The sequence below is a fragment of the Ranitomeya variabilis genome, chromosome 2 (assembly GCF_051348905.1).
Source record: "Ranitomeya variabilis isolate aRanVar5 chromosome 2, aRanVar5.hap1, whole genome shotgun sequence".
Taxonomy (NCBI): Eukaryota; Metazoa; Chordata; class Amphibia; order Anura; family Dendrobatidae; genus Ranitomeya; species Ranitomeya variabilis.
In genome coordinates, this window is record NC_135233.1 from 54089070 (window position 1) to 54116648 (window position 27579).

The 27579-nt window shown below is 43.1% G+C and overlaps 1 protein-coding gene across 3 annotated transcripts in view; it reads left to right on the forward strand.

Moving 5' to 3' along the window:
• The window catches only part of TTC7A (tetratricopeptide repeat domain 7A), a 390080-nt gene extending 369362 nt beyond the window's left edge, over positions 1–20718 (forward strand). For 2 of the 3 annotated variants that reach the window (XM_077282426.1, XM_077282428.1), the window contains one exon: positions 20355–20718. In XM_077282426.1, coding sequence (XP_077138541.1) covers positions 20355–20576 — 222 coding nt within the window. In that variant the 3' untranslated portion in view covers positions 20577–20718. The remainder of the gene's footprint in view (positions 1–20354) is intronic. The other variant, XM_077282427.1, reaches the window with a different exon arrangement.
• Positions 20719–27579: the final 6861 nt, after the last annotated feature.

Here is a 27579-nt window from a genome sequence, read left to right on the forward strand (position 1 = left end):
ATCTGCAGATATTTTTTTTTTTCTAAAGGGATATTCCTAATTATTATACAATGGTGTAAATACACTCAGTTATGGGGTCAATTCTCCTTCATAATTTTTACTGTCAAAGTGGCACTGCTGTACAGGGAGCTGCTACGTTCACATACATAGGGCTGTGTTGCACTTCCCTACACTGCAGATAGATGGCAGTGCTGCTGTGGAGGGGAAAAAAATGCTGCTGCCCCTGTTCTTTTGCAAGGTCCTGACAATCAGACCCCTTCTGGTCAGTAAGTAAAATACCATTATGTTTAGTGTTGGGGGATCTCCTTTAGGCTGGAGTCACACACAGCATATAAACAATCAGTCCGTTTTACACGGTCGAGAACGCAGAAATGTTCCCTGAACAGTGATCCGTATGTCATCCGTGTGCAGTGCGAGGATGCGATTTTCTCACATGTAAGCATCCGTGTGACATCGGTATGGCGTGATTTTCTCGTCGGCTTGCAAAATGGACATATAATGGATCCGTGGACTCAAATATTCGTGAAAACATATATACAGTCTATATATATATATCAGTGACACACATACCTCTCTGTGTTCATCATCTCATTAAATACATTTACATTTGACCAGCTTAATTTTCCTGAAATTGCCTGCGCCCCCAACAACCAATGTGCGTAGATTTCGCACGGGCCAACTAGTTCACTATAATAGACATATGAGAAAAGTGGACAGATCTTCTGTAATATACATCAGTGAGTACTTGAAATATGCTGTAACTGGTAATTTGCTCCCTTTCTGTCCATTAGACCGGTTTCACACCTCCAACATACATGATCCTAGTACGGACCATGATGTCTGGATCGACAGTGTGTCCCATAAACTCAACAGCTTCATATATACTTAGCCAGTCTGGGCATTGCGGTCTGTGCTCAGACCAGGAATATCGGACATGTAAAACTTTAATGAACACCTTGATCTACAAGAATGGAAGACTCATGTCACACCTACCCCCTCATTGTTATGGAGGGCATACACATCACCGCCATTGTAACTGCTGCTCCATCATGACCTTCTTGCACACATCTTGTGCGAATCCTTGGATATGTCTCTGGAAGAATGAAATATTACCTGCTGTTGGTCCAGTGATTTATTGTAATATCTGTGATATTGACAGAAACCTGTCCTAAAACATTAGGACATATACCTGTGAGCATGTGTAGTGGGAAGATCCAGTGAGCTGGAGATAACCGATAAACTATACCATGTGGAGTAATTCGGGTAGACAGTAGTGTGAGCGGACTCTTCTTATATCAGTTTTTCCTGGTATCTCCAATATTAAATAAGATAGATATGGTGAAAATCAGTGTGAGCAGCCTATTCTTACCTAAGAACGCCTGGTATCTCCAGTGTTAGATCAGATAGAAAGGATAGACCGCATGATGAGCAGCCTTTTGTTACCTTAGCATCACTTCTATCTACACTATTACAGAAAGACAGTGTGGACAGCAGTGAGAGCAGACTCTTCTAACCTCATCACCCCAGGTATCTTCAGTATTAGATGAGAAAGACGGGGGCAGCAGTGTGAGCAGCATCTTCTTCAGCACTCCTGGTATTAGATCAGAAAGACAAGGTGGATAGCAGTGTGAGCAGACTTTTATTACCTCAGGAACCCTGGTATCTTCAGAAAGACAGAATGGACAGCTGGGTGAGTAGCCTCTCCTTACCTCAGTACCTCTGGTATCTTGCGTGTTAGATTAGAAGGACAAGATGGACCTCAGTGTGAGCAGCCTCTTCTTACCTCATCACTTCTGGTATCTCCAGTATTAGATCAGAGCAACAGGGTGGACAGTAGTGTGAGCAGCCTCTTCTTATCTTAGCACCAATGGTATCTCTAATAAATCAGAGAGACAGAGTGGCTAGCAATGTGAGCAGCCTTTTCTTATCTCAGTACCCCTGGTATCTCCAGTATTAGATCAGAGACAAAGTAAACAGCAGTGTGAGCAGCCTCTTCTAACCTCATCACCCCTGGTATCTCCAGTAGATCAGATAGATCTCAGGAACCCTGGTATGTCCATTACTAAATCAGAAAGACATATGGTGGATAGCAGTGAGAGTGGTCTTTTCTTACCATAGCACCCTTGGTATCTCCAATACTAGATCATATAGGCAGGGTAGACAACAATCTGAGTGGTCTCTATTTCCCTCAGCACTCCTGATGTCTCCAGTATTAGATTGGATAGATAGGGTAGGCAACAGTGTGAGCAGCCTCTTCTTACCTCAGTACTCCTAGTAGCTCCAGGATTGGATCTGATAGATAGGGTGGGCAGCAGTGTGAGCAGCCTCTTCTTACCTCAGCATTCCTGGTATCTCCAGGATTAGATCGGATAGACAGGGTTGACAGCAGTGTGAGCAGCCTCTTCTTACCTCAGCACTCCTGAAATCTCCAGAATTAGATCGGATAGACAGGGTGAACAGCAGTGTGAGCAGCCTCTTCTTACCTCAGCACTCCTGGTATCTCCAGGATTAGATCGGATAGACAGGGTGGACAGCAGTGTGAGCAGCCTCTTTTTACCTCAGCACTCCTGAAATCTCCAGGATTAGATGGGATAGACAGGGTGGACAGCAGTGTGAGCAGCCTCTTCTTACCTCAGCACTACTGAAATCTCCAGGATTAGATCTGATAGGGTGAACAGCAGTGTGAGCAGCCTCTTCTTACCTCAGCACTCCTGAAATCTCCAGGATTAGATCGGATAGACAGGGTGGATAGCAGTGTGAGCAGCCTCTTCTTACCTCAGCACTCCTGAAATCTCCAGGATTAGATCGGATAGACAGGGTGGACAGCAGTGTGAGCAGCCTCTTCTTACCTCAGCACTCCTGAAATCTCCAGGATTTGATGGGATAGACAGGGTGGACAGCAGCGTGAGCAGCCTCTTACCTCAGCACTACTGAAATCTCCAGGATTAGATCAGATAGACAGGGTGGACAGCAGTGTGAGCAGCCTCTTCTTACCTCAGCACTCCTGAAATCTCCAGGATTAGATCGGATAGACAGGGTGGACAGCAGTGTGAGCAGCCTCTTCTTACCTCAGCACTCCTGGTATCTCCAGGATTAGATCTGATAGACAGGGTGGACAGCAGTGTGAACAGCCTCTTCTTACCTCAGCACTCCTGAAATCTCCAGGATTAGATCAGATAGACAGGGTGGACAGCAGTGTGAGCAGCCTCTTCTTACCTCAGCACTCCTGGTATCTCCTGGATTAGATCGGATAGACAGGGTGGACAGCAGTGTGAGCAGTTTCTTCTTACCTTAACACTCCTGAAATCTCCAGGATTAGATCAGATAGACAGGGTGAACAGCAGTGTGAGCAGTTTCTTCTTACCTCAGCACTCCTGAAATCTCCAGGATTAAATTGGATAGACAGGGTGGACAGCAGTGTGAGCAGCCTCTTCTTACCTCAGCACTCCTGAAATCTCCAGGATTAGATCGGATAGACAGGGTGGACAGCAGTGTGAGCAGCCTCTTTTTACCTCAGCACTCCTGAAATCTCCAGGATTAGATGGGATAGACAGGGTGGACAGCAGTGTGAGCAGCCTCTTCTTACCTCGGCACTCCTGAAATCTCCAGGATTAGATCGGATAGACAGGGTGAACAGCAGTGTGAGCAGCCTCTTCTTACCTTAGCACTCCTGAAATCTCCAGGATTAGATCGGATAGACAGGGTGGACAGCAGTGTGAGCAGTTTCTTCTTACCTTAACACTCCTGAAATCTCCAGGATTAGATCAGATAGACAGGGTGAACAGCAGTGTGAGCAGCCTCTTCTTACCTCAGCACTCCTGAAATCTCCAGGATTAAATTGGATAGACAGGGTGGACAGCAGTGTGAGCAGCCTCTTGTTACCTCAGCACTCCTGAAATCTACAGGATTAGATCGGATAGACAGGGTGGACAGCAGTGTGAGCGGCCTCTTTTTATCTCAGCACTCCTGAAATCTCCAGGATTAGATGGGATAGACAGGGTGGACAGCAGTGTGAGCAGCCTCTTCTTACCTCAGCACTACTGAAATCTCCAGGATTAGATCTGGTAGGGTGAACAGCAGTGTGAGCAGCCTCTTCTTACCTCAGCACTCCTGAAATCTCCAGGATTAGATCGGATAGACAGGGTGGACAGCAGTGTGAGCAGCCTCTTCTTACCTCAGCACTCCTGAAATCTCCAGGATTAGATGGGATAGACAGGGTGGACAGCAGTGTGAGCAGCCTCTTACCTCAGCACTACTGAAATCTCCAGGATTAGATCAGATAGACAGGGTGGACAGCAGTGTGAGCAGCCTCTTCTTACCTCAGCACTCCTGAAATCTCCAGGATTAGATCGGATAGACAGGGTGGACAGCAGTGTGAGCAGCCTCTTCTTACCTCAGCACTCCTGGTATCTCCAGGATTAGATCTGATAGACAGGGTGGACAGCAGTGTGAACAGCCGCTTCTTACCTCAGCACTCCTGAAATCTCCAGGATTAGATCAGATAGGGTGGATAGCAGTGTGAGCAGCCTCTTCTTACCTCAGCACTCCTGAAATCACCAGGATTAGATCTGATAGACAGGGTGAACAGTAGTGTGAGCAGCCTCTTCTTACCTCAGCACTCCTGGCATCTCCAGGATTAGATCGGATAGACAGAGTGGACAGCAGTGTGAGCAGCCTCTTCTTACCTCAGCACTCCTGAAATCTCCAGGATTAGATCTGATAGACAGGGTGAACAGCAGTGTGAGCAGCCTCTTCTTACCTCAGCACTCCTGGCATCTCCAGGATTAGATCGGATAGACAGGGTGGACAGCAGTGTGAGCAGCCTCTTCTTACCTCAGCACCCCTGAAATCTCCAGGATTAGATGGGATAGACAGGGTGGACAGCAGTGTGAGCAGCCTCTTCTTACCTCAGCACTCCTGAAATCTCCAGGATTAGATCGGATAGACAGGGTGGACAGCAGTGTGAGCAGCCTCTTCTTACCTCAGCACCCCTGGTATCTCCAGGATTAGATCGGATAGACAGGTGGACAGCAGTGTGAGAAGCCTCTTCTTACCTCCACACTCCTGGTATCTCCAGGATTAGATCGGATAGACAAGGTGGACAGCAGTGTGTGCAGCCTCTTATTCAAAGGATCAGATCATACTATCCACTGTGAGGACATTGTAGTGATTACCTCCCTACACCAAATGATTGTGACTTGATAACTAAATGTATTTAAGAATTTATTCATGAAAAAAAAATCCTATAATTAGTTATTTTTTTCTATTCCCAGAGAAAATGCCTTTAAGACTTTATGTAGCATCATTGTCTGTGGAAAGATGCATTTTATTACATTTGCACAGAAATGAAACAGGATTGAGCAGAACGCATCTTCTTCTTTTACAACTTGGTCTGTTTTTTGGCTGTGGATATCCCTGTAATAAGCAAGGAGAGTGTGTGCAAAAAAAACAACAGATAAAAAGTTGGGGCTGGAGTAATCTATACCTAAAATGAATGTCCACCCTAATTTTTTTAATGTAAGTCGCTCCAAAATTCAGTAGTTAATTTTCGAGGAGACAATTTTAAGATGATTTTCTGACACAACAAAAGTTAAAGTTACAAGATTTGCTGTAAAATTTACAGGTTATTTCCCTTCTAGCCACTTTTTAAAAGTGATGAGGAACTAGAGGGTTAACATGAAGGAGTGAGGACATCAGCATTCTTATTGTATCTGATGTAAGAACTGCCCAAGATGTGCCAAATGTATTAAAAAGCATGTGACAAATCTTGTTCTGGTACAAATCAGTTTAAGCCTGGAAACACTGGTGTTAGTAAGCAAGCACAATGGCCATGATTCAGAATTTGCAGTTTATTGAAGTTACTTTTCTTTTTTTTTATCTTGTGGTATTCGTTGACGTTTTTTTGCTTCAAATTCTTCAAAATAAAGCATGCAGTTCATGAATTTGTCACAAAATCAAAAATTCTCTTTATTAAGTCAACAAACCTTTTAAAAGTTGCAATAATACGCCGTAATTGAAAATGACAGACCTTACTCCAGTCGAGGACTGGAGTGAGATGGGTCAAAAAATGCAACATTTGGTTAAAAGTTGCATTTTATGAATCGGGATAAGCAAAGTTGTCTAGAAAAATAATAAAAAAAGACTTTAAAAAAAAGACAATGTAAAGGTGGTGCCAAACGTATAGTGAATAAGTTGCTAAAGCCACTAAAAAACAAGCAAATTAGTCCAGAAAACTGGAGAAACAGCAATGATGAAAGCTAGTATCCAAATTACATCTAAGCTGAGCTGAGGACGAACTGACAATTAGAAATATATCTTCTTCCTTTCAGGATGGGGATGCAGCAATCGGTCCCCAGCGATCAGTAAGGCATCCCTATCCACAGGAAAACTTGCTGTTTTGATAATGACCCCTTTAATTAGTTGATGTGAACAGCACTGAAAGTTCTCTCATACAAGAACAAGCTATTCCTCCCAAATGCTCAATTTGGGTGTACATATGTTCTGTATGGGGAGAGTGAAGTTATCTGCTGCTAGACACCTCCCTCTGTCTGTCAGAACCTTTTCTCCTTCTGGAACAGAAGGATTGGGCATGTTGAATCCATATGACCAATCCTTACTGTTTCTGGACCTCTGCCATTAAAAGACCCCCCCCTTACACCGTAGATGGGTTTAGACAGCATTAATCTATTGTGTAGCTCCACCTTTAGTTCTTTTAGGAGTCGAGACTCTTTAGACACAGAGAAAGGAAGTGATGTCATCTGATTTGGAATGAAGTCGGAAGGAGAAGAAAATCGGCTCCTCGGCATGTTCTATCTGGCACTTAAGTCAGATGTTGCTCTGCCCTTTGCACCCCCTTGAAATCCCTCTATAAAATGGAAGGCTGTGCAGCTTGTTAAACAATGATCTCTGATAGAAAACATTAAAAAACCTCCTTGTCTCATGAGGGGAAGATGAGAGGAGGAAGGATAAGTCGTATTAAGACCACTAACAAGGGGAGATCTAACACAGTGACTTGAACTGTTAATGATATTTCTTAACCTCCCATCAATTACGTTCTCAGATCACAGAGAAGAGGCTACAAATGAGCGACTCTTTGTCTGACATGTGCTCCTAATGGCTTCCAGCCTTTTACACATTTCCGACAGTATATTTGAACATCTAAGTGACATTCCTCCGAAGAGATAAAACGAAGACCTGTTATTTTATTAGCTACAATAGGTAATAATCCTGCAGTAAGATCTGCCGAGCGAGCCGTAGAAATTATACTCATCTAAAGCCCCGAATGTACGTCTCCACCACTGAGCTCAATTTGTATTAATACTTATTATATCTCAGTGAGTAATGATTATAATCAATTACGCGGAGGAAGCCGCTCCTTATATATAATCTTGTAGGGTAGAGACAAAAAACATTATGTAGCTCGTCATAGGATCCATGTATCATAAATATCAGCAAGAGGCTGCTGGCGATTGTGGCATATTAGTAACATTTTTTTTAGGATGCCTAGAGATGAAAATCTATATATAACAAAGGGTAGTGTCCACCATGGCCACAGAGCCAAATTAAAGGGAATTTGTCACCAGACTTTTCTCATCTTAGCTGACAGCAGCATAATGTAGAACCAGAGACCCTGAGTCCAGCGATGTATCACTTATTGGGCTGCTTGCTATAGTTTTGATAAAATCACTGTTTTATTTTGTACAGATCTACCACTTCTCTGAATGCTGTGCTCTGTATAACCCCGCCCATACAGAAAGCTGCCAATCAGTGGTGTGGGTGGGGTTATGCAGAGCTCTGATAACCCCGCCCATACAGAAAGCTGCCAATCAGTGGTGTGGGCGGGGTTATACAGAGCTCAGTATTCAGAGAATCGGTAGATCTGTAGAAGATAAAACAGTGATTTTATCAAAACTACAGCAAGCAGCAGAGTAACTGGTACATAGCTAAAATCAGCCTCTACCTCCGTATCATGCTGCTCTCATGCATTCTCCCATCAGAGCATGTGAGAAGGAGTTGTCATGATGTCAGGAGGCTGACATGTTCTGTTTTCTGCAGCTCACTGATTAGCTTTGCTGTGTAGATTAGGTCAGAATCAACAGAGACTTTTGTACTGGTAAAATGGCCATATGATGACCAATGACACATCGACAGGTCTACTAGTCACAAGAAGAAGCACCGAGGATTCCTGCAGGTAGGAGGAGGCTCGCAAGGCTCTGGTCCTGCAGCTGAAGACTACTGATGGTCCTGTAATTTTTTTTTTTTTACTCTCCAGAGCACAATATTTTTTTCTGAATCTGCTAAAATTATTATTATCATATTTTTTTTCCCTGTAGAAACTGCAGAAATTTTTTCCTTATTTATTATTTAGACAAATCACTTTTTTGGGGGACATAGGCAAAAATCCATGCATATTTGTTTCCATTGCACAATGAATATACCTCATGCGCCTGCACTGGATGCAGATCTTTAGGATTTAGACAGAATCCTCATCACATCCTGCATGTGTGAACATACCCTTATAAAGCCAGATTCATCCTATGTCTGAAAACACAGCAGAATTTGTCATTTATGCATTGTATTGTCTTGTCATTATCATATGATCGTGCGTTACCTGTGGGGTTACATAGGACTGCAGCTGAACCTTGCTAGTTTATTTTTTTCTTTAGCTTTGAGTAATCACACGACATAAGTAACGTAGCCACAAAGAGTCTAATGGCGCATCTAACTCTATGTCTGTATTTAGTGCCTGTACTTTCCGCTGTGTAATTGCGCTGTATTTCATGCAGAATATGCTGTCATTCCAGCTTCTGCCTGTGGTCGATGATAGAAAACCACCTCTCTTCTGTGTCTAATGGGAAATCCAGCCGTGTTTGTTCTGTGGAACATCAGCGCAGGGAACTAGAGTCAGCACAAAGCATCACTGGGGACCGCGCCGGAAAAGAAAACATGCCATTGTTTGTATAGGTAGATACATGGATGGACGGAAGTGCATGTAGGCAATTATGGGGCGCACAGTGTTCATCAATGACCAATCGTAGCAGAGCTCAGTTTGTCATTTAGCACTCTGGACTGGCGCCTATACAGCCTGGGTCCAAAACCACAGCTCTGCTGCATCGGTATAACTGATCCATCTGTTTCCTTTATCCACTGGTGGACACAGACAGAAAAGGGCCCTTGTACAAGAATATCCTCAGAAACGCCTATGCCAGTGCAAACATCGCAGTCTGACCATGAATGACTGATGTGTGCAATTGGCCTTAAAGAAGTTGTCCACTACTTTTTCATTGATGACCTATCTGTAGGATAGGTCATCAATGTCTGGTCCAACACCCGCCACCCCCACCGATTAGCTGTTCTTCCGCCAGCCGGAAGTGCTCACTTACGGACCTGCTCCATCTCCTGATAGTGGCTGCAGCAGGGTACAACACATCCACCTACTATTCAAATCAATAAGAGGTGGATGTGCAGTACCCTGCCGCGGCCAATATCAAAACATGGAGCAACTCTGCAAGTGAGCGTTTCGGACTTGAAGCCGCCACCACCTAGAAAAGCTGATCAGAAGGGCTGCCGGGTATCGGACCCCGACCGATCAGACATGGATGACCTATCCTAAAGATAGGTCATCAGTGAAAAAGTAGTGGACAACCTCTTTAAGGCCCCCAAACACATTAGACTAATGTCGGCCCAACCTTCTGACGCCGACAGGCTCAGCTGACAATCAAATGTGTATGGGGACCCTGTCAGGAAGATAAGAATCCACCATGTCCGATTTGAGATAACTGATCCTTTTGTTCTGTAAGCGGCACACGAGCACTCGGGCAGAGTGAGCACTTCTTGGTATGGAAGAGACGGCCAAGAACGCCGCCTGCCGAACCATCTAAAGTGTTTGGGGGCTCCAAAGCCTGGGTGCTGATGCGACTTCTGCAGCCCCTAAGGCCATGCTCATGTTTCTATGATAGTCCTGTCGATCTTCCAACCTATGGATTAATGTCCTTTGCTTTGTAGTCGTCGCCGTCGGTCATTTTACAGTGGACGTCTACGGCCTCGATTATCCATTATCATCGTCTCATCACTACACGACCATTGTCCGTAGATAAACCGATATAATGACGTCGTCCAATGTTTCTTCAGATTCTGTAATCACCAAAGGGACTTGTAGTTCAATGAACACGAATGAAAGCAGCGATGTAGAAGAGATAGTGTTAAGGAAGATGTAATTACAAGTGGTCCTGTCATGTACGTAGACGGCTGCTGACAGATGGCGGAGGGTACAAGTCACATTAGTGTGTCACCGATAAATACAGCTTATATCATGAGTGGCTGTGCCGCGGGAGGGGAGACGGCTCAGACGCATCACTCATCCCAACCGCAAGCTGCAGAAGGTCCAAGGTTTAATTGAAAGGCTGACACTACACTTCGGTTTTATAGGATATACCGGTAATAGGTAAAGGGTTTTTTTTCCCCCTTTGTAGTCGTTTCTTCCATTTTTCCAGCGCCGTGAGGTAATATATGACTCTGCGCGCAGATCCTGTTCCAGGCATTATGCTGGGCTTTAACTATTGTGTGAAACACTTTGATAAAAGGGCTTTTGTTTCACAATCGATCCTGTGTGCACTTTGCCGCCGGTAAATTACGTGTCTGCAGTTTCATTTTACACCACAGCAAGCCGTCATACGGGGGAAGAATAAAATGTGCAGCGTCAGGCTCAAAGGCATTTACAACCGCACGGATGTAGCAGAGCTCAGAATGTTCTTTGGTAGCTGATATTGACCAAGAGAATAGCTGTTATATACAGGTTGTGTTAGGGCTTAATATAAGAAAAGACCGGGGGATTAAAGGGGTCCATAGAACCAACACTAAGTTATGTATATGATATGGTGCCTGTGCCCACCCCGACTCTCCCCCCCCAAAAGGGGCATACTTAATTTTAACTCAATATGTTCTTAAAAAAGGTAGGTGGCCATCAAAGGCAGCTTTTCTAGCCGTGTCATTCAAACACATGCACGCTCAGCTGAGCCGAGCATGCATTTGCGTAGGAGAGTCGAGAGGAATAAATGTCAGCTAGCAAAAAGTTATTAAAGTATATGGGCAACGTTAGGTTTATTATAAGAGAACAGACAGACTTATAGTCTCTGATATCATTTGTAGGGCGCAGTCAGACGGCTGTATGGATTGGACTGCAATGCACGGACTGGCCGGCGGCTCTCTTCACCCGAGCATGACAGCGTCATATATTTCTATGCAGCTGTCGCACTCGGGTCGGGAAAGTCGCTGGCCAGTCCGTGCATTGCAGTCCAATCTCGGTCCGATTTATACAGCCGTCTGAATGCGCCCTTTAAAGGGTTATCATAACCACGTACAAGATTTATCTCCTATCCATAGGATGAGTGATAAGTATATGATTCCTGGGGGTCCAACCACCCGGACCCCACTAATGATGAGAACGAAAGTCCCATGCCCCATGTGAATGGAACGGTAGTTTGTATGTATGGCGAGGCACCATTCACCTTTACGAGTCTACAGGAGTGGACTTGTCTCCCATAGACAGTGAATAAAGTAGTGGTACTACCACGCTACCACACCATTTACACAGGATACCCGTTCTCTTGATCAGTGGGGTCCCAACAGTTGGACCCCACAACAATCATTTATCACCTATCATGCATATTTTCCTTGGAATAACCCCTTTAACGGGAGAGTTAAAATAGGCTTATACAATGTTATATCATATAAAATACTAATAGTGGCCATGAACCACATCCAGTTGTGAGGGGCTCTGAAGACAGATTTATCATCATGTTCTATGGGAGCGGTGTACATCCATCTCATGTGGGCTCCCCCTGGTGGTGGCTGCAGGCAGCTTGGCTTTTACCGTTTACCGATGCAATTAAATGATGAGAAGTATTTGGATCTCTGTAAAGAAGAGCAGGACGCTGAACATTTTATAGAAAAAATTATAAAATAAATCAGAACAAAATGTAACTGTGTAAATGGGTCATCAAATCCTTGGTAGTCTACAGATCATTAATGGCATGGATAAACGTGCCTGAGGCTGTGGGAAAATAAATTTTGTATTTACCAAGATGTACACATTATTGTAACACGTACAGTTGTGCTCAAAAGTTTACATACCCTGCAGAATTTTTTCTTTCTTGGCCTTTTTTTCAGAGAATGTGAATGATAACACCAAAACTTTTTCTCCACTCATGGTTAGTGGTTGGGTGAAACCATTTATTGTCAAACTACTGTGGTTTCTCTTTTTAACTCATAATGACAACCCAAAACATCCAAATGACCCTGATCAAAAGTTCACATACCCTGGTGTTTTGGCCTGATAACAATCACAGAATTTGACCCAAATGGGTTTGAATGGCTACTAAAGGTAACATCCTCACCTGTGACCTGTTTGCTTGTAATCAGTGTGTGTGAATAAAAGCTGTGAGTTTCTGGGATCCAGACAGACTCTTGCATCTTTCATCCAGCCACTGACGTTTCTGGATTGTGAGTCATGGAGAAAGCAAAAGAATTGTCAACGGATCTACGGGAAAAGGTAGTGAACTGTATAAAACAGGAAAGCGATACAAAAAGATATCCAAGGAATTGATAATGCCAGTCAGCAGCGTTCAAACTATGATTAACAAATGGAAAATCAGGGGCTCTGGAAAAACAAAACCACAGTCAGGTAGACCAACAAAAATGTCCACAACTGCCAGGAAAATTGTTTGGGATGCAAAGAAAAACCCACAAATAACATCATCTGAAATACAGGACTCTCTGAAATCTAGCGGTGTGGCTGTTTCAAGATGCACAATGAAAAGGCACTTGAAGAAAAATGGGCTGCATGGTCAAGTCGCCAGAAGAAAGCCATTACTGCGCAAATGCCACAAATTATCTTGCCTACAATATACAAGACAGCACAGGGACAAGCCTCAAAACTTCTGGAACAAAGGAATTTGGAGTGATGAGACCAAAATTGAACTTTTTGGCCACACCCATAAACGTTGCATTTGTAGAGAGATCAACAAGGCCTATGATGAAAGTAACACCATTCCTACTGTAAAGCATGAAAGTGAATTGCTGATGCTTTGGGGATGTGTGAGCTACATAGGTACAGGAAACTTGGTCAAAGTTGAAGGAAAGATGAATGCAGCACGTTTTCAGCAAATACTGGAGACAAATTTGCACTCATCAGCCGGAAGCTGCGCATGAGACGTACTTGGACGTTCCAACATGACAACGATCCAAAACACAAGGCTTAGTCGACCTGTCATTGGCTACAGCAGAACATAGTGAAGGTCCTGGAGTGGCCATCTCAGTCTCCTGACCTGAATATCATTGAGAAACTCTGGGGAGATCTAACACGTGCAGTTCATGCTAAACATCCCAGGAATTTACGGGAACTGGAGGCTTTTTGCCAAGAAGAGTGGGCAGCTTTACCATCTGAGAAAATAAAGAACCTCATCCACAACTACCACAATAGACTTCAAGCTGTCATTGATGTTAGAGGGGGCAATACAGGGTATTAAGAAATGGGGTATGTGAACTTTTGATCAGGGTCATTTGGATGTTTTGGGTTGTCATTATGATTTAAAAAGAGAAAAAAACAGTAGTTTGACAATAAATGGCTTCACCCAACCACTAACCATGAGTGGAGAAAAAGTTTTGGTGTTATCATTCATAATCTCTAAATAAAGGCCAAGAAAGCAAAAATTCTGCCGGGGTATGTAATCTTTTGAGCATAACTGTATATGACAGTGTATAGAACGAGACACTGCTGAAAATATGTGGGGCTAAATTCCTGCTTTCCAATGCAAGGGACACGCCGTTGTGTAACTAGCTGAGCAAAATGGCAAAAAGATAACGGCTACCCATAAAAAAGCCAACGCAGAAGAGATGACTAAAGATCTGCAACCCAGAAGGAGCCTGTGCGTGATTCAGCAGCAGCGAGGGGTCTTGTCAGTTCGCCATCGCTACGCCTCCTTCCTTTGTCACTCGCAGCAGACGTGTTAGCTCGGTATCATTGCAGCGTTTGACCAATTTCTATGTGCTGGAGGTAGTTCACATTAACTAAAGCAGGTTGTCATTTCTGTCACTGCAGATTACATTTCCCCTGAGCTGAATTCTGCAAATCACAGCACGATCCAATAGTACAGCTGCAAAGTAACACTTAATCTGTCTCCGAACCAGCGACCGTTCACATAAATAAAATATGGGATTTAATAGACTTAGAGTCAAAGTATTGTAATTACCAAACCTGGAAAAGTATTCACCGCCTTCCAGAAGTCACTAGTTATTGCGCGTTGTGTCTTAGGCCACTTTCAGTAGTAACAAGTAACAAAGATCTTGACTCATATGCTAAGTGTATCTATAGGGTCCTGTTCACACTGCAGATGCCCAAAGTCTGACCTTATGGTATCCTTCAGACTGTTTTACTTTTGTGTTTGACAGAGGCATCCAGCAAAAAACACATATAATGTGTTACACCTATGGGTGACATATTATTATTTATTTATATAGCACCATTACTTCCATGGTGCTGTACATGAGAAACGAGTTATGTACAGAGTTATAGATATTGTTTACAGTAAACAAACTAATGACAGACTGGTACAGAGGGGAGAGGACCCTGTCCTTGCGGACTTACATTCTATGGGATAATGGGGAAGAGACAGAAGGTCGGGAGTGCGGCAGCTCTGGTGGTGGTGAAGTGGCAGCTATGGTGGTGGTGAGGCGGCAGCTCTGGTGGTGGTGAAGTGGCAGCTATGGTGGTGGTGAGGCGGCAGCTCTGGTGGTGGTGACGCGGTAGCCCTGGTGGTGGTGAGGTGGCAGCTCTGGTGGTGGTGAGGCGGTAGCTCTGGTGGTGGTGATGCAGTAGCCCTGGTGGTGATGACGTGGCAGCTCGGGTGGTGGTGAGGTGGCAGCTCTGGTGGTGGTGAGGCGGCAGCTCTGGTGGTGGTGACACGGTAGCTCTGGTGGTGGTGACATGGCAGCTCGGGTGGTGATGAGGCGGCAGCTCGGGTGGTGATGAGGCGGCAGCTCGGGTGGTGATGAGGCGGCAGCTCTGGTGGTGGTGACGCGGTAGCCCTGGTGGTGGTGACGTGGCAGCTGAGTGGTGGTGAGGTGGCAGCTCTGGTGGTGGTGAGGCGGCAGCTTTGGTGGTGGTGATGCGGTAGCTCTGGTGGTGGTGACATGGCAGTTCGAGTGGTGATGAGGCGGCAGCTCGGGTGGTGATGAGGCGGCAGCTCGGGTGGTTGGTGAGGCGGCAGAATGGTTATTGCAGGCTGTAGGCTTTCCTGAAAAGATGCTTATGTGGTGGCATAGATCTGATGTTTATGAAGGGGTGACCGAGGCGTTAGTGCTGTGTGTCACGGGAAGCACTTTGACTTTTCCAAGATATTTAGATATAGGGTTAGGGCAGAACATTGAATCCATTGCCCTGGATGAAGGAAACCCCACCTTCTAGAATTGATTTGCATGACCTGGTCAGTAATCCTTGGCCATCGGATGGGAGTCCTGAAAACTGTAGATCTTCTTTTGATTTGCTAGCCTGGCGGAACGTCACATTTGTGTTACATTGCAATGATAATGTTGTGCCAGTCCAGCTAATCGAAAGAAAAGCCAAGAATGCCTTTAGGTAGGAGGCGATTCTTAGGGTTCCTCTCGAGCAACAACTGTTCGCTGACCTGACCACTGGTCTGGGTCCTGCAAATCAATTTCCACCAACTTTATGACCTGTGGCTCTGGTATACCTCTAAAGTACAATGCAAATGCAGCAAACATGGTGAATTCTCAGTGTTCTGTGTGAAAAAGGGGTGAGGTTTGTGTTTAAAAAAAAAAGGGCATTTCTAGGTGGAACCAGGGAGGGGACAAAAGGGTCTCTGAAATCCGAACACCAATGTTGGTAACTATGTAAATATTTGAACTGCAGCTCAAACAAGATGGTTACTGCCATCACTATGTACAAAGCTAGAAAAATCATTTGTATAGTCAAGAAATAAAAACAAATAAGATTTCTAAAGGGACAAATTTATCAAAGCTGCCAACTGGAAGAATTGTCATGGTTGCTCATAGCAAACAATCAGAGCTCAGCTTTCAGTCTACCAGTTTTATAAAAAATAAAACTGAGTTGTAATTGGTTGTAATGGTTTTGATAAAGAAGGCTAACTGCTTAAAAAGGATCGATCACTTGCCACAAATATGTATAATTTTTTTACGTGGTGTAAATGCCGCTATTCCCCTGATTCTTATACTGTTTTTCTTTTGTTCCAGTGCCTCTCCGTTCTTGAGATACGGCCTTCTTTTCCTTGTATGTAAATCTAGGTTGATTTTTTTATAGTAATGGGGGCGTGGTTCTTAAGACCACACCCACAGAGAAGAGGACCACACCCACTTAGATAAAAAGACTCAAACCATATACAGGGAACAGGAGGCCATAACTCAGGAACAGAAAGGAGCAGGAACAAAAGTTAAACAACTCCAGATTCAGGAGAACACCGCCATTTATACCAGATTTTAAAAATTACAAATTTATGGCACATGACAGGTCCCCTTTAAGTGTTGATCTTTGCTTTGTTAAAAAGGAAAAAGAAAGTAACATTCACTTCAAGTCAAACTGTAAATATCTTATTAAAATCTTATATTGAAACCTAATTAATTTACATTTAGTTCTTTACTGTTTCCATATTAAACCAATTTTCTTATAATCTCCACGGAATAAAACATACAGATATAAAGTTGACACATCTGCTCCGCTAGGTGTCTGGAGACATTGAGTCAGAAGAGGTGAGTTAATATGCACGTCACATTTCCATCGTATTAATCAATTTCCCTTAAATCTAGTGGCAGACATTATTATCTGTAATCAAACGGCTGTGCTGTGCCGAGAGTGAAAAGCAATGAATTAATGCCGCTGAAACATTTGCTGCTGAATTTTCATAAGAAAGCTCATATTTGACGTGCACTTAATGAAAAGAAAGCTGATGTAAATTGCAGGAATTAAGAATATCAAGGGTTTTTCTTACAAATGAAGTTACGACAAGATGAATGACCCAGTATAATAGTAAGACTTGAAATAACCATCTTTAAGGTGAACAGTATATTTATGGCATTGACCACAAGATATGTTAGATGCAGTTTTATGCAAAAGTTTGTGCATCCCCTGCCAATCAGCTACGATATGACTTATGAGGTACTACCGTATATACGACGCCTTTATACCATATCTTACATATCGTGATCCGTTTTGCTGCACAACTTGGTGAAGCTCCTGGGGCAGAGGAGTTGGAGGGGATCTTTCATCATAACTACTCAAAGACATAGATCTGAAGCAAAAATGGGCATCAGGAAGATTAGCAGGATGGGAACAAAAAGCGACACACACAGGGGAGATGTAACAAGCTAAATATGGCAGAATTCTGGCTCAATTTGCTCTCATGATTTGCACCAAATTTTTATCCACTGCGCCTTGTCCAGCAAGAGGACGTGGCCTTGGTGGAGAGCCTAGGCGGAAAGGGTTGAGTCCTAGTGTGCAACACTGTGGTCCAAAATTGTGGCACACATTTCTGGCAAAACACATGTCATTTAATAGGTGAACATTATTTGTGCTGCTCTCCTAAGTATACTGTTCTTATTTTTAAATAAAATCTTTACCAAGGGGGCGTTGCTCACAGGGCAGTAATGCACAGCAGCCACAAGACACCATTCCACCAGAGAATCTTACAAACTACACCACCTTGGTAAAGGCCATAAAAATTAGCACTAAGAGGCCCCTAGCTCTAGAACCGGATGGCAGATTTTAAGTAAAGAAATGAATTCACAGAGGCGCAATAAAATTAGATTAAAAAATTGCCACTTTTTACAAGTCCTCTTTAATTTTTGTTTTTGTAGTAAGTGCTAGCGCTTCTACTTTTGCCAGGAATTGGACATCAGCTCCAAAAGTCCAAATCATTTTTCCAAATCTTTCTAAATCTCTAACGTTCAGACAGATCTTGGGTTTGTAGCTTTCCGTCAATGCACCCAGGTCTTTTTCTTGAAAACAAATGACTATTTATTGAGCTCTTATAGGATTCGGTTCAAAGGATAAAATTTGTTGTCAGAGAAACAAACTAGCAAATTGAAATTTCTGGTGTCCAGTAATTCTCCGCTAATTGCTTCATATTCAATTACAAGGAGCAGTGACATAGAAGATGGCCAGGACGGACACGGACATTTATCAAAATGACGTATGCTGCTGCTATAGCAGCGGAGAAGCAGGTCCGGAAGATGAAGAATACTTGACCAATTTAAGACTCATTTTAAACTGCAAACTAATTGCAAGAGGCTGCACGTTTACATCAATGCGGACCGTGCACAGCTAATTAACTTTGCAAATGGACACTCTAGTAATCGAGTTGCTATCAGCCTGCGGTCATTATTCAGTGGCAGACCTTCTGGAGATATCCACAAATTTCTTACACAGCTCTGTTGGTAGACAGACAATTACAATTAGCAGTTTAAAGGGGTAGTCCAGGATTAGAAGAGCTTCTTTACAAAATCAGCACCACATTTGTTAAAGGGTCTTGCTTGTGTTATTGCCACCTACTACTATTTTTACTCAAGGGAGATGAATTGCACTAATAAAAAACAACCCATGGATTGGTGTTGTGCTGTTTTTGGAAAAAAACAGCAATATTTTTCTAATTCTGGATTACCTCTTCCTTATTGTAATAATTGGACAAAATCCAAAACAGCAACAAAATGAACATATACCCTGCTGTAAGTAAATAAGTAAAAGCAATAGTGCATATAAATAATGTAGGGAACTTAATAAATACCGTTTTTGATTTAAAAAAAAAACATAAAAGCCATCCCATTAGCGTCAAGGTGTACCCAATTGGGATGGTCCTAACCTTTAGTATTAAAACCTTACCATGTGTCAAAGTGACGTCAATGTGAATAAGGGCAGAGTGGGACCGGGTCCCGAATGGATGCCCAGCAAATAAAAAGCTATCTAAACGTTATGTCCAGCTCAACGAAAGGAAAGCCACATCCTTACCTGCCCTAAAGGCACAAACCTGAAACTTAACTGAAAAAACTTGGTATGCATGCATGATCAGTTTCTAGATGGGAATGATTGATTACCTTTCTTCATCAACTTTGCATTTCGGAAGTTTCATATTCAAGACAGAGATTGAGTATAAAATATTGATTAGGGCAAATCAATTTTTTTCGTCTGTGTAGGTTCTAAGAATAACTCTGTTAAAGTCGTGGGGAAAGTTGATCGATAATGAAATAATGATCAATTAATGATAGCTTATCCTGAAAGCCTCTTTCCACAAGGCAATATTTAGCCTATCTAATAGTAAGAACTCTTGTTCCACACCATTGGGCTGTGCAAATATGACTACAATTGTCTGACAAACAAAACGCTTGTTCGTTGACTTCTTTTATTCAGGTCAGAAAGTCATTGTTGTCGACAGCACATATTCCGGTGTGTATGAGAGCTGTGCTGCTGACATTATGCAATGTGGAACGATTATCCACATACAGGTCATATCAGTCCATGTAGAAGGGCCTCTAATCGAACATGGATCTACTTCTGATTATATCATTATGGAGAGAATTTACTTGTGTTAACCTACCATAAAGGGGTTGCCTAAAATCTTTCGTTCAGGAGCTTACCGATTCCTTGCCTCCTCGCTTCCTGTTTACCAGGAAACGGTGTGCTCCTGAAGATTGACATTTTGGACTACAGATGTCATCAAGCCATTGGCCCAAACTGTGCATTCTCCCATCCTTCAAGAAGAGGCAGCTTTGCCTCTGCAGTTCCGGAGGAGCACAAGGGTGCACTGAACCTCACTGGATCCATTGAGTCGGCAAGCGCTAAGGCGAAGGGTTTGTAAGCTTTTGTGCCTCACCTAGTAGACCAAACACTTCTAAAAGACTGCAGAGGTAGCTGGTAACTTAGGCAAGGAGACACTATGTAAAATGGAAAATCCCTTCGTTCTTAAGACCATAGAGGATTTTTTAATAACTTTGCAATTTTACCCATTTAACAAGTTTTGATAACCCCTTGAAGAATAGAAAAAAAAATCAGAAAAGACATATTAAGACAGAGTAAATTTTTAGAACCGTTACCCTTACATTCATCAGTTGATCCAGTCTCGGGCGTGTCTTCAAAAAAGTCTGTTATAATTTTACTTGATAATTTACTGGTCATTTACCAGCATTGTGGCCCTGGGCAACAGATAAGGAGTTTGCTGAATAATAAATAGCCATAAAAGCAGATACCGGACTGGTTAATTGTCAATTTGTTGTAATTAGTCCAGTGACATACATCACTTACATCATAAAGTCTTTTATTTGTTTGCTTCCAGGGGCTTGTACTGAATAGACTTGGGAGGAACTCACTGGCTGAGAAGTATCTCCGGGACGCCGTACAAAATCAGAGTACGTCTCATGATGCTTGGAATGGACTGGGGCAAGTCCTACAAGACCAGGGGAAGCATGAAGCGGCTGTCGAATGTTTTCTGTCTGCACTAGACTTGGAATCCAGCAGTCCAGTGTCTTCATTCACCATTATTCCTCGAGAATTATAAAAAAAATTCTCACTAAACTGGAACATTCCAATTCATATTAAGAGTTCCTGCAATACTGAATGAGATTTTAATTTTGTAATTATTTTAATAATTTTATGTTGAAAATGTATTGTAATTAAAAATGTGCATTTTTTATATGGTCCACGGTTGAACTTTTTTTGAGACTTTAAGTTGACAAAACAAAAAATTTATTGTAATTTCTGCAAAAAGACTATAGCTGAATAATGGGAAAAGTAGAAATACAATTAACGAGAATTATTTTTCTTTTGCGTTCTTGGTAGCCCTTGAAATACCGTAATAAGGTTTTAGTCAGGAAACAGCACTCCGCTTGCCAATTGTCAAGACAAGCACACAATTGACTGTCAATGGATGGACAAGGCAAATACTGAATTTGCTACTAGACAGATTATTGGGGACTTCAGGAGTGCGGTTTATAAAGCAAAAGGAATAAAGCTCTTAAATGTTATATATGTAATCCAGCAATTACGCAGTGTTTATAAAAATATACAAAAGATGTTACAAAGGGGACAACACAATACAGTATACACAGTCATTGAAAAATAAAAGGAATAAACAAAAGAAAGTTACTAGACCTGTTGTCATAGGAATGGGGAGCACTCCGTTTAGGAAAATGGAACAGTCCTTACAGCAAGCTGTATCTACCAGCACTGAACAATGGTAGTGGGTCACATAAGGCTTTTACCAGGTACAAGCCACTCTTACCTACCTCCCCTTGGTGACCTCAGATGGAGGCTGGTAAATGAAAAGCGGCTCAAGTAGCAAAAATTAGGAGATCCCCGATCTTAAGGATATTTGCCACCCTGGTGCACTCAAACATCCAACATTGACAGCCACCATCCATTTAGTACCCACTGATAGACTAATACTACAAAATAATAATGTAAGATGTAGCTCCAGACGGGAGTGGCCATCATTGGTTATGGTTCCAGTATCCACTAAACTGGATATCTACCTGAAGCTTGGCTCAGTGTCCACATGGAGTGCCGACCTAATATTTTATTATTTCTCAGATGTAGATTAATAGTTGAGATGTAGTGAACACCTTCCACATTCACCCTTCATGGTTATATTGTTGAAGCGTCTGCCATAGAAAACAATAACACATTCACTCACGTCACTGTAAGGCTGTCCGAACACCTCCAACTTAATATCGGACAGATGGATGACGCTATCCATGTCTTGTTTTCATCTTTATAGAAAAGTAAAATCGTGATAGGTAATATGACAATTGTATCTTCTACCTGGGACCTCTAGGGGTGATGATATCCTGAAAGTTGGGGACTTCATAATATTATAAAGTCCTAACACATCCTATGGTCAGCCTGCCATATGAGTTCACCAAGGGGAGGTATGTGGGAGTAACCTTGAAGTAATAATAAGCAGAGTTTGGGTTTTTGTCATTTGTCAGATCTGGAAAACAATACTCTATGGTTCTGTCCATTGCTCTAAGGAATTGTTCTAAGGCCGGCGTCACACTCAGCGTAAGACAATACGGTCCGTTTTTTAGGGTGTGTCAGCGTATTTTGCGCATGGCATCCTCCGTATGTAATCGGTATGGCATCCGTACTGCGATATTTTCTCGCAGGCTTGCAAAACCGACATCTAATGGATTTATGTGCTCAAATGTCCGTTAAAACATATATACAGTATATATATATATATATATATATATATTTATATATATATATGTCATTGAGACACATATATATATATTCTGTATTTATATTTAATTCAGCGCGATATCTGTGAAAAGCCGGTAATTCAATTGCCGGCTTTTCATTTCTCCTTCACAAACCCGACATGATATGAGACATGGTTTACATACAGTAAACCATCTCATATCCCCCTTTTTTTGCATATTCCACACTACTAATGTTAGTAGTGTGTATGTGCAAAATTTGGGTGCTGTAGCTTGTAAAATAAAGGGTTAAATGGCGGAAAAAATTGGCGTGGGCTCCCGCGCAATTTTCTCCGCCAGAGTGGTAAAGCCAGTGACTGAGGGCAGATATTAATAGCCTGGAGAGGGTCCATGGTTATTGGCCCCCCCCCTGGCTACAAACATCTGCCCCCAGCCACCCCAGAAAAGGCACATCTGGAAGATGCGCCTATTCTGGCACTTGGCCACTCTCTTCCCACTCCCGTGTAGCGGTGGGAAATGGGGTAATGAAGGGTTAATGCCACCTTGCTATTATAAGGTGACATCAAGCCAGATTAATAATGGAGAGGCGTCAATTATGACACCTATCCATTATTAATCCAATTGTCTGAAAGGGTTAAAAAAAACACACATTATTAAAACGTATTTTAATGAAATAAACACACAGGTTTTTTTAGTATTTTATTGCTCTCTCAATCCATCTCAAGACCCTCGCTTGGCAAAATAATAAACCCACAATATACATACCCTCTGATGAACCGTCACGTCCCACGAGGTAATCCATCTGAAGGGGTTAAAATATTTTACAAGCAGGAGCTCTGCTATAATGCAGCTGTGCTCGTGCTTGTAAGCCCCGGCGAATGAAGGAAATGTAGGTCAATGACCTATAGTTACCTTCAGTCACGGTGAGGCGCCCTCTGCTGGATGTCCTCATGAACTGCAGCCTGGGAACTTTTTCCCACGCTCGAGCTCATATGAGGACAACCTGCAGGGGGCGCCTCACCGCGACTGAAGGTAACTATAGGTCATTGACCTACATTTCCTTCATTCGCCGGGGCGTACAGACACGAGCACAGCTGCAATAGCAGGGCTCCTGCTTGTAAAATATTTTAACCCCTTCAGATGGATTACCTCGTGGGACGTGACGGTTCATCTGAAGGTATGTATATTGTGGGTTTATTATTTTGCCAAGCGAGGGTCTGCAGCTGGATTGAGAGAGCAATAAAATATTAAAACAACCTGTGTATTTATTTCATTAAAATAATTTTTAATAATGTGTGTGTGTTTTTTAACCCTTTCAGACAATTGGATTAATATTGGATAGGTGACATAATTGACGCCTATCCATTATTAATCTGGCTTAATGTCACCTTACAATAGCAAGGTGGCATTAACCCTTCATTACCCCATATCCCACCGCTACACGGGAGTGGGAAGAGAGTGGCCAAGTGCCAGAATAGGCGCATCTTCCAGATGTGCCTTTTCTGGGGTGGCTGGGGGCAGATGTTTTTAGCCACGGGGGGGCCAATAACCATGGACCCTCTCCTGGCTATTAATATCTGCCCTCAGTCACTGGCTTTACCGCTCTGGCGGAGAAAATTGCGCGGGAGCCCACGCCAATTTTTTCCGTGATTTAACCCTTTATTTTAGCAGCTACAGCGCCCAAATTTTGCACATACACACTACTAACATTAGTAGTGTGGAATATGCAAAAAAAAAAGGGGATATGAGATGGTTTACTGTATGTAAACCATGTCTCATTTCATGTCGGGTTTGTGAAGGAGAAATGAAAAGCCGGCAATTGAATTACCGGCTTTTCACTAACACCGCTGCGTATTTCTCGCAAGTCACACTGCTGGTCTGTGTGGAATCCGTATTTTTCTCGCCCCCATAGATTTTCATTGGCGTTTTTTTGCGCAATACGCTGACAAACGCAGCATGCTGCGATTTTGTACGGCTGTACAAGACCGTATATTACGGATGCGTAATATACGGCAGATAGGAGCAGCCCCATAGAGAATAATTGGGCCGTTTGTTTGGCGAGTTTTACGGACGTATTTTCTGCGCTCTTACGTCCGTAAAACTCGCTAGTGTGACGCCGGCCTAAGGAGTGCTTCCCTCCGTTATGCTCTGAACCATTTACATGACACAGGTGTAGGTCTTTTGTTATCTCTTATATTTTATGTGATTGTACATAGCGTATTGTTTTGTTCCCATTTTGTAACATCTTTATATCTTTTTTATAAACACTGCCAACCTTTCCAGATTAAATATATAAAATGTAATAGTTCCGTTCCTCTTGCTCTGTAAACAGCACCCATGAAGACATACGCTACCTGTAACAGATGTCCAATCGTCCTGTATTAACGATTAATGGTGGCAGTTAGTTCCTTTCATTATTTGTGCAGTTGGCAGTGACCGTACCAGGGAGTATATACAGCGCTCAAAAAATAAAGGAAACACTTAAACAACAGAATCTAACTCCAAGTAAATCAAACTTCTGTGAAATCAAACTGTCCACTTAGGAAGTAACACTGATAATCAATTTCACATGCTGTTGTGCAAATGGAATAGACAACAAATGGAAATTATTGGCAATTATTCTGGATTATCTCAATGAGAATAACTGTTTAACTCCATATCAGCATGGGTTTATGAGAAATCGCTCCTGTCAAACCAATCTAATCAGTTTTTATGAAGAGGTAAGCTATAGGCTAGACCACGGTGAGTCATTGGACGTGGTATATCTCGATTTTTCCAAAGCGTTTGATACCGTGCCGCACATGAGGTTGGTACACAAAATGAGAATGCTTGGTCTGGGGGAAAATGTGTGTAAATGGGTTAGTAACTGGCTTAGTGATAGAAAGCAGAGGGTGGTTATAAATGGTATAGTCTCTAACTGGGTCGCTGTGACCAGTGGGGTACCGCAGGGGTCGGTATTGGGACCTGTTCTCTTTAACATATTCATTAATGATCTGGTAGAAGGTTTACACAGTAAAATATTGATATTTGCAGATGATACAAAACTATGTAAAGCAGTTAATACAAGAGAAGATAGTATTCTGCTACAGATGGATCTGGATAAGTTGGAAACTTGGGCTGAAAGGTGGCAGATGAGGTTTAACAATGATAAATGTAAGGTTATACACATGGGAAGAAGGAATCAATATCACCATTACACACTGAACGGGAAACCACTGGGTAAATCTGACATGGAGAAGGACTTGGGGATCCTAGTTAATGATAAACTTACCTGGAGCAGCCAGTGCCAGGCAGCAGCTGCCAAGGCAAACAGGATCATGGGGTGCATTAAAAGAGGTCTGGATACACATGATGAGAGCATTATACTGCCTCTGTACAAATCCCTAGTTAGACCGCACATGGAGTACTGTGTCCAGTTTTGGGCACCGGTGCTCAGGAAGGATATAATGGAACTAGAGAGAGTACAAAGGAGGGCAACAAAGTTAATAAAGGGGATGGGAGAACTACAATACCCAGATAGATTAGCGAAATTAGGATTATTTAGTCTAGAAAAAAGACGACTGAGGGGCGATCTAATAACCATGTATAAGTATATAAGGGGACAATACAAATATCTCGCTGAGGATCTGTTTATACCAAGGAAGGTGACGGGCACAAGGGGGCATTCTTTGCGTCTGGAGGAGAGAAGGTTTTTCCACCAACATAGAAGAGGATTCTTTACTGTTAGGGCAGTGAGAATCTGGAATTGCTTGCCTGAGGAGGTGGTGATGGCGAACTCAGTCGAGGGGTTCAAGAGAGGCCTGGATGTCTTCCTGGAGCAGAACAATATTGTATCATACAATTATTAGGTTCTGTAGAAGGACGTAGATTTGGGGATTTATTATGATGGAATATAGGCTGAACTGGATGGACAAATGTCTTTTTTCGGCCTTACTAACTATGTTACTATGTTAATTATCAGGACACCCTCAATAAAGGAGTGGTTCTGCAGGTGGAGACCACAGGCCAAATCTCAGTACCAATGCTTTCTGGCTGATATTTTGGTCCTTTTGAATGTTGGTCATGCTTTCACACTCGTGGTAGCATGAGTTGGACTCTACAACCCACACAAGTGGCTCAGGTAGTGCAGCTCATCCAGGATGGCACATCAATGCGAGCTGTGGCAAGAAGGTTTGCTGTGTGTCAGCGTAGTGTCCAGAGGCTGGAGGCGCTACCAGGAGACAGGCCAGTACACCAAGAGACGTGCAGGGGACCGTAGGAGGGCAACAACCCAGCAACAGGACCGCTACCTCCCCTTTGTGCAAGGAGGAACAGAAGGAGCACTGCCAGAGCCCTGCAAAATGACCTCCAGCAGGCCACAAATGTGCATGTGTCTGCACAAACGGTTAGAAACCGACTCCATGAGGATGGTCTGAGGGCCAGATGTCCACAGATGGGGGTTGTGCTCACAGCCCAACACCGTGCAGGACGCTTGGCATTTGCCACAGAACACGGGGATAGGCGAATTCGCCACTGGCGCCCTGTGACCTTCACAGATGAAAGCAGGTTCACACTGAGCACATGTGACAGACATGACAGAGTCTGGAGACGCTGTGGAGAGTGATCTGCCTGCAACTTCCTTCAGCATGACTGGTTTGGCAGTGGGTCAATAATGGTGTGGTGTGGCATTTCTTTGGAGGGCCGCACAGCCCTCCATGTGCTAGCCAGAGGTAGCCTGACTGCCATTAGGTACCGAGATTAGATCCTCAGACCCCTTCTGAGATCATATTCTGGTGCGGTTTTCCCTGGGTTCCTCTTAATGCAGGACAATGCCAGACCTCATGTGGCTGGAGTGTGTCAGCAGTTCCTACAAGATGAAGGCAATGAAGCTATGGACTGGCCCGCCCGTTCCCCAGACCTGAATCCGATTGAGCACATCTGGGACATCATGTCTCGCTCCATCCACCAACATCACGTTGCACCACAGGCTGTCCAGGAGTTGGCGGATGCTTTAGTTTAGGTCTGGGAGGAGATCGATCCCTCAGGAGACCATCCACCGCCTCATCAGGAGCATGCCCAGGTGTTGTACAGTAGGGAGGTCATACAGGCACGTGGAGGCCACACACAATACTGAGCATCTTTTCCTTGTCATGAGGCATTTCCACTGAAGTTGGATCGGCCTGTAATTTGATGTTTCACTTTGATTTTGAGTATCATTCCAAATCCAGACCTTCATGGGATATTCATTTTGATTTACATTGATAATTGTTATGTTTTATTGTTCTGAACTTATTCCACTTTGCAATGAATAAAAATTTGTGGTATTTTAGTGTTCCCTTTATTTTTTTGAGCAGTGTATATTCC